The sequence below is a fragment of the Amphibalanus amphitrite genome, unplaced genomic scaffold, assembly GCF_019059575.1.
Source record: "Amphibalanus amphitrite isolate SeventyFive unplaced genomic scaffold, NRLGWU_Aamphi_draft 001134F_arrow, whole genome shotgun sequence".
Lineage (NCBI taxonomy): Eukaryota > Metazoa > Arthropoda > Thecostraca > Balanomorpha > Balanidae > Amphibalanus > Amphibalanus amphitrite.
In genome coordinates, this window is record NW_024882628.1 from 199746 (window position 1) to 208342 (window position 8597).

An 8597-nucleotide genomic window follows, 5' to 3' on the forward strand; every position below is an offset into this window, starting at 1 on the left:
AGCCACATACGGTCACGCCGGCCGATTTTCCGCGGAGTTCGGTAAGCGCACGGTTTTCGGCCGGCCACTGATAGATCGTGGACGGGTTACCCAGAGTCGAGTGACCGCTACAAAAGCAGGCCGTGCCCGACAGCAGGCACCATTCGTGTCCACTGGACAGTGGCTGCAGTGCCCGGCCAGGAGTGCAGTGCTTTCCGTGCCCTTCTCACAATAGTGTCCCGACAGGACGGGAGAACTGACTGCTCTCCTCATATCAGTGCCCTCGGCCCCATGGCGCTGACACGGGTCGCCCTGCTGACCGCCGCCGCAGCCACCCTGCTGGCCGTCTGCGGGGCCGGCTCCTCACAGCTGTACGGAGCAGCCAGCCCCGGTCAGGGGACCGTCCAGGGCTCACTGTCAGATGACAGGCCACGAGGGGACAGTTACCAGAGTCCCATCCACCCACTGACACCGAGCCGGACCCGGAGGTCACCGGACAACCATGGACAGGTCGTGACCTTTGACCTGACTCCGGCGGCAACCGGCTACAACGACAAGTACAACGACAAGTACGGCAGCAAGTACCACAGCGACCACGGCCACGGGGCCGGCCACTACGGCAAAAAGGGCTACAAGGGCGGCAAGTACTACGACTCCGGCCACGGCCACCACGGCAACAAGTACGGTGCGCACGGCAGCGGCAACAAGAAGGGCTACTACGGCGACCACGGCGACAGCCACCACGGCTACAAGGGCGGTCAGAATTACTACGGAGACAACCACGACAAGTACCACGGCAACAAGGGCCACAAGTACGGCAACAAGGGCTACTACGACAAGGGACACAAAAACAACGGCTACAAGAACGTCCACCACAAGGAGGATTACAAGGCTAACAAAAAGTACTACGATAACTATCACGACGACGGTTACCACAACAAGTACAGCGACCATCACGGATACTACGGTGGTAGTGACGGCAAAAAGTACCACGGCGGGCACTACAAGAAGGGTCACTACGACGATAAGAAGGGCCATGACGGCTACTACAAGAAGGGCCACGACTATGACAAGTACGGGGGCAGTAAGGGCAAGTACGGCCATGACGACCACAACGCGTACAAGGGCAACCACGGCAAGTACCACAGCGACAAGTACAATAAGGGCGACCACCACGGCAGCAAATATGGCGGTGGGTATGGAGGCGGGTATGGTGGGGGCCATGACGGGTATGGTGGGGGTCATGGGGGCGGGTATGGTGGGGGACATGGGGGCGGGTATGGTGGGGGACATGGGGGCGGGTATGGCGGTGGATATAATTGAAAGGCAAGCTGAGCTAAACGTTGTGCAATATTTGTTTTCTATTCGTTTGTGTCTTACGTTGACTTTTACGTGGTACAAAAGATTTTAGGTGGGGGTAAAACTTTTACAAAAAATATGTCCGTAATTATAAATGAAATACCATCGCACATACCGGTGGTCTTCGGTATGTGGGTTTTGAGGTCAACGTGAGTCGCACATGTGTCATGACTCATGCGATATGTATTGCAAATATATTTTGTAATTCTTCCCAGTGTTTACTTTTTCACAATATACGGACATGTGACAAAGTTGTCAGTTCTGACAAAGCGAGAGTCATTTCAGGATTAAAATTTCGATTATGAGTGGAAAAGACATCAAACACATTTTTACTTGAATAGAATAGGTTAACCCTCGCCGGCCGAGGGGGGGGGGGCGGGTGCCGCCCCCCCATAGGGTTTTTTCGCGATAGCTCCGAACACGCTGGCGATAGAGAGCTGAAACTTGGCATACCTGACCTTTGATCCAAGCCGGATCTTTTGACACCAACCGCATTTTTGGGTCAGGTCAGGTCACTGACCTATGACGTCATAAGTGAACCTCTGCACGGTCTTCAGATGTCGCAACTTCGCAACGCCCTCACTGCCAGAGGAGATGTCACAGGGAAATGAAACTTGCAGGATCTAGTATCCATTATGAGTCCCACAACTTGTATATCTCGGATTTTTCCTAAAGGTCATATGAGGTCAGGTCATTTTCGTGACCTCACCATTATAAGTCAATGGGGAAAAATTCAAACTGCTATTCTGGCGCCGGGAACGATCTCCAACTATCTCAAGCACACAGAATCGTGATTTGATGCACTCCTTGCAAGGTTAGATGCGTCACTTTTGCAATGCTGACCTTGCGTGACGTCATTTATGACGTCATCAGGGTCAAATTAGTTTTTCGTCAATAACTCTTGATCAAATTGAGCTAGCGAGTCGGGAAAGGCACCAATGGACTCAGGAAGGCCTGACGAATCGAATGATATGCGACATGACCTCTTTCGACCAACTTCGTGACCTGGGGGTGCTGACCTGACCTTGACCTGAGGTCAACACCCCAAGTTGACCTGAACCGGACAAAAAGTATATCATTCGACGCGCCTGAGCGAGGCGAACACGATGCTGCCAAAATCGGCGCTCTGCGGCCGTTTTTTGCGAAGTTATTCACCAAAAACTGAACCGTACCCTGGGGCACTTGACCTGACCTCAGAGGTCACCGGTTGACCTAGGACCTTAAAATTGGGTACCAATCTCTGCGTCTCGTAACGGCGCACACGCTCGTTTTTTCCGCGACGCGCTAGCTCCACCATGCTCTATATAGGTTTAAATGACAATTCGATATTTTTTTTAGAAAGGACGTATTTTCAACTGATTTTGAAACTAATCATTGGATATTCGAAGAGGATTAATGAAGCTTATTTTACACCTGTAACTTGCAAGGGCTGGGACGTCCCCAGTCCTTTGGAAAGTAGCGCGCTGCCGACACTGATACCCCTGCGCGAAGAAATAAAAAAGCGATAGCGTGGTGTGGCTGACGTCAATATTTACAACGATCTGGCGGGTTGTCTAACCCGCGCCCCGCTGGGGAGGGGCAGAATCTGCCCCCTCCCGCTTTTCACCAATAACTTCTAAACGCGTTACGCCAGCGACGTCAAACTTTCAGTACCTTATCATACATCAATTTGACACATTCCCTGTAATTTTGAGCGAAATCCGTCGGAAATTTTTTGAGAAGTTGACGTTTTTGTGACGTCATGTTCGCCATTTTCGCCTCAAAAACGGCAAAATTTCAAACGCCGCCAACATCTTCATTTTTAAAGGCATCAAGACGTAACAAAAAAGGTTATACGTGATTCTACTTTGTCTATCAAATGGCTATCTCGGTTTTTAGAAAATTTTGGATTTTAGCCCAATTTTTTTCTTTCAAAAAACTGACTTTTTTTGGAAAATAATTATAAAATCCAAAATTTTGAGTGTATAAAAAAACGGAATATATGTCAGAGAAGTAGTCTATATGCACCTACATACCAATTTTTAGAAGAATCGGTTCAAAAATGTGGGAGTTATTCAAAATTTTATGACGTCACGACACACAAAACTTTTGAAAAATGATTTTTTTGGAAGTTCTAGACCTCGTACGGAAACAAAAAAGCACCATTCGATTTGCCGTGAAAAACTACATCAGATAGACACCTTTTTGGGCCTTAACAACCAGCTTCAAAATTTGACCTCACATGACCTGACCTTGACCTGACCTCGACCTGAAATTCATCCAGAGGTGGTCCATATCACTTATTGAGTGTGCCTATTGAAATCTATGAGTAAAATGACCCATAAAACATGTGTCGCACATGCCCTTTTCTATATTTTGTTTTTGGTGACCTGACCTGACCTGACCTGACCTTGACCTTGACCTTTGAATGACATTGTATGCAACGAATATTGTCTTGGTAGTCTAAGAACACGTTTTGGGCAATCAGTCTCAGTCCATTCTTCGGCAACTACGGTGCAAGGCCGATACTGTAGAAACTTGCATTTTGTACCCTTGACCTGACCTTGACCTGACCTCTGACCTACTTAACCCGGCCGGGCCCGGGGGGTAATCCCAACCACCGCAGCCCGGGGGGGGCGTTTTTCGCCCCCCCCCCTGTCTAACTCCATAAATAAGGGAGCTACGGAAACAAAAGCGATACCAAACGAAAGGTCCTTACGAGACGATTCTAATGCACCTAAAATTTTTGACCTCAGGTCAATTTTCAAGGTCAGAGGTCAAGGTCAAAGGCAAAAACCGCCACATGTGTAGTGATCTCAAAGTAAGCCTTCTAGAGGACGGCAGGCTGCATCAAACCGGCAAAATTGGCTGTCAAACGAAAGAAGAGAATCTGAGGATTCTGAAAATGTGCTCAAAGTGAAAGGTCAAGGTCAAGGTCACGCTCAAAATTGACCTCAAACTTTGCACTTTTTCGCATATCTTGCGTGCTAACTTCCAAGATGTTTTGAAATGTTTTGAGGCTTATCAGTTCCCTATTTGTGGTTCATCTTACGATACAAGGCTGCTCAAAGGTCAAGGTCACAGAAGAGTATCCCTGCTAGAGGCTATTTCACTGATTCAAGTTAGTAATAATAAATAAGACAATTTTGCAATCCGGAAGCTCTAAATGAAGGCTTAGAGGAAAATAGATGCCAGATTCGTGATCAGCGGGTACAAATCCATCATAAACGACCTTTCATGTGTCAAGGTCAACCAGAGGTCATTCGAGGTCACATGAGGTCAACATAAAATTTGACCTTTTCCGAACAAAATATATATCATTCGACGCGGCTTGACAAGGCGAATGCGATGTTACCACTGCCGTAGCTCTAGGACTATTTTTTGTCGAAGTTATTTGCGAAAAACTAAAACCACATTTCGGGGTCGTTGACCTGACCTCTGACCTCAGGTCACCAAAACTATTTTTCTATTTTTCTCTAGGTCAAACGCTACACAACCGTGCTCGTAATTCGTCTTTATCTCTAAAACTTTATTTTTAGCAGCTATTTGAAGTTTGCGTCTGTGACGCCGAAGTTTGCCGTGCAGGGGTCTAGAAAAATGGACCTTGTGACGTCATCAAGGGGGCTAGGTCCAAATTTTTTACTTCAGAAGATGTCAAATTGATGGGAGAAAAGGTACTGAAAGTTTCGCCTTCCTATCCCTAAGCGTTCGGGAGCTATCGCAAATATTCGCCAGGGGGGGGCGAAAAACGCCCCCCCGGGCCCGCGAGGGTTAAGCAAAAAAATTGGACTCTTTAGATCCGACTTGTTGAGAGCTTTCGATTGCCGTTTTCCGCGTGTTTCTACGACCATCGGTTTGGAAGTTAGACAGGGGGGGGGGGCAGAATCTGCCCCCCCCCCCCAGCAGGGCACGTATGGCTGAATAGCCCAGCGGGGCGCGGGCTAATATTCAACGGTACAGGTTAAATTCACATGCTTTTAGTGATGATGAAATAGCCTTTGCTCATACTTAATCGAAAAATGACGAAAAACAAAAAATATATAAAGACACTGATATTTCGCCCTTGTGGCTTCTTCAGAGTGAACATTTAAAACATTCATATTTGAAGCAGAGATGGCGAACGTGCGGATAACATTCTTTGCACCACCGATCACAAGTTGTTGCTACCATAAATAACAATAATCCAATTTTAACACTTTACCCTAAGTACTAATCCTAAATACATCTAAGTCAATGACACCTAAAATAAAAAGGCATGATTTACGATCACGATCTTCTCCCCAGACTGGCAGCATAGGTATACAGAAATAAAATGACGCATGTTGGCCTAAATAAGAACACACACGATCCCTACACAAATACACATTTGACACCGGTACCGAAATTTAGTAATTACAAGTAATTGGGTCCTACACCTCGTACTCAAATGTATCAACACATCACACCGAATACATTACACACGTGTAACATGTACATACACAATACACATCGATCGATGGCTGACAAACCGTACTCGTTCAGTGGAGCAGTGGCCACGTGTCGATCTGACCGTTCAGAGAGGGCTGCCTATCCCGGATAGCCTGAGCCTCGGCTATTTTCCGGTCAGCTGCGTCTTTGCATCTGCGAAGTGCGAAGAATGGTGACAGATAGCCGAGGCTCTGACTCATTCGGATGGCTCTCCCTCATATGTTCTCCAAAGGGAGTCTGCCTCGTACGATTGGTGCCGTCTCTAAAATGTTCATCGAACCTGTATCTGACACAGCGCTTTGTTTCTCCAATGTATGTCTGAGGAGGCCCGTCGGCAGCTGCGCACATCATACATGTGATCTGATAGACGACATTTTTCGTTGTGCATCGCCCATGTAGTCCATTGTTACACGTACGGCAGAACTGCTTCCCTGCGCGACAGGGTGGGGGCTCTAAAGCCGAATGTACCAGGCGTTTGGCGAGGGTGTTGCCATTTTTCCACGATGCTGTTAAGCTGGGATTAACAGATTTCAGGGCCGCATCTACTTTCCGGGTCAGGCTGTCACTGATGAAAGGCAGTGACACATATATCCTATCCCTACGTTTGGGATGGGCTCCTGTGTGACTACGGTCACTTGTGCGGTTAGCTGTCGGATACTTTTGTCTGTTGTATTGTTTCAGAGCCTGACGCGCTATCCCGTGCAGCCAGCGTGGAGGGTAGCCGTTGGATACGAACAAGTCAAATATCATGTCAGTGCTGCGCTTAGCGCTCTGTGGGTCTGACGAAACCTTCAGGGCTCGTAGAAATTGGGACTTAGCGACCGACTTTTTAGTTTTGAACGGCTGGGCCGAGTCAAAAGGAAGGATGATGGATGCGGCTTCAGGTTTGATATGAAGCTGCGTTTTGTAGTGCCCGCTCTGGTGCACGCTGATCTGCGTGTCTAAAAATGCTATTTGTCCCCGAGGACTGGCTGTGTCGGAACGTTCGATGGTGAATTTGATCGTGGGGTGAACCGAGTTGACATATTCGAAGTAAGCTGAGAGCTCCTCCGAACCATGTGACCAGACACAGAAACAGTCATCGATGTAGCGCAGGTACAGTTCTGGTTGAGCGCGGTTTGCAGACAAATAAATGTCTTCCAGCGCTCCCATGAAGATGATAGCGGTGGACGGGGCTATACGGTTTCCCATGGGTAACCCGAGGGTTTGTTTGTAAAATGATTGCCCGAATCTTAGGTAGCTGTTGGTGAGACAGTGCCTTAGAAGAGGCTCTACGTCTGTCCAAGACAGGTCAAATAAATTGATGGTCTCTCTGTGTTCCTGTAACAGATTCATCACCGTTTGTACAGCCTCGTCTACAGGTATATTCCCATATAGGTTAGTTACATCTAGGCTGAAGACGATCGTACCTGGGGGAAAGCCGTTCGGATACGTTTGGCTCAGCCGCTGAAGATACGTGTCGGTGTTTGGCAGATGGGCAGGTACGTATTGTAGTAGTTGAGAGATGATCTGATCTAAGAACCACGTAACCTTGTCAAGGGGGTCCCCACACGCTGACACGATGGGGCGGAGCGGGACGGATGGTTTGTGATTCTTAGGGAGACCGTAGAATTCCGCAGTGCGCGACCCCTGTGGCAGGAGGGCTTGCATAAGTGACTGGTCTACCTTGTTGTCCATAACCGATTTAATAGTTCTTTTGGTTGAGGCTTCTAATCTAGGAGTAGGGTTACTAGGTACCTGTTCGTACTGATCAAGTATATCCCTCGCCTTTGCCATGTAAGTGTCTTTGTTCATCAAAACGAGGCCTTTGCATTTGTCTGACGGTTTGACAATGATGCTGCGGTCGCTGGCTAAGTTACTAACAGCTTCTTCTTCTTCAGGCGTTACATTAACTGCTGGGAGTCGGTGGTTACGATATAAGCCCATGACTTTACGTTTCAGTTTGGCCATAGCTCGCTCTGTCTCTATAGGGGCAAGGCGTGGAACGGAAGCATCATTATCAGCGAAGTGAGGCCTTAGAGGACGATCACTACCGACATGAGGAGCGCTGGCCCGCCTCCGATCAATGTCCACTTTCCAGCGGAGAGCATACATCGCCCTCTCAACACCCACCTCTACATCATTGAGAGTTTGCTTGGTGATTCGTTGGGTGATCGCAAATTTCGGGCCCTTTTCTAACACTGCAGCCAGGTGCGGCTCCAGTTCTACACCGGTCATGTTAAACAGTTTGTGCACCGAATCATTCCTGCGGCACTCGGACGCCATAGAAAGTGGCGGCTCACCTGAGTGGATTGGCTGTTCAGGAGCAGCCAGGGGCGGACATACAGTGATCCCGCTGTCAATTGCATCATACCAGAGCTCGGTGTCATCATTAGTGGTTAGAGCCTTTCTCAAAAATGGCAACACCCTCGCCAAACGCCTGGTACATTCGGCTTTAGAGCCCCCACCCTGTCGCGCAGGGAAGCAGTTCTGCCGTACGTGTAACAATGGACTACATGGGCGATGCACAACGAAAAATGTCGTCTATCAGATCACATGTATGATGTGCGCAGCTGCCGACGGGCCTCCTCAGACATACATTGGAGAAAGAAAGCGCTGTGTCAGATACAGGTTCGATGAACATTTTAGAGACGGCACCAATCGTACGAGGCAGACTCCCTTTGGAGAACATATGAGGGAGAGCCATCCGAATGAGTCAGAGCCTCGGCTATCTGTCACCATTCTTCGCAGATGCAAAGACGCAGCTGACCGGAAAATAGCCGAGGCTCAGGCTATCCGGGATAGGCAGCCCTCTCTGAACGGTCAGATCGACA

At 48.5% G+C, this 8597-nt stretch overlaps 1 protein-coding gene across 1 annotated transcript; it reads left to right on the plus strand.

The window, feature by feature from the left end:
- The first annotated feature begins 270 nt into the window (after positions 1-270).
- Positions 271-8543, plus strand: LOC122370471 (histidine-rich glycoprotein-like). Its single transcript, XM_043346130.1, has 2 exons — positions 271-1171; positions 8515-8543. The coding sequence occupies exons 1-2, from the start codon at positions 271-273 to the stop codon at positions 8541-8543; spliced, it is 930 nt and encodes a 309-aa protein (XP_043202065.1).
- The last annotated feature ends 54 nt before the right edge of the window (positions 8544-8597 follow it).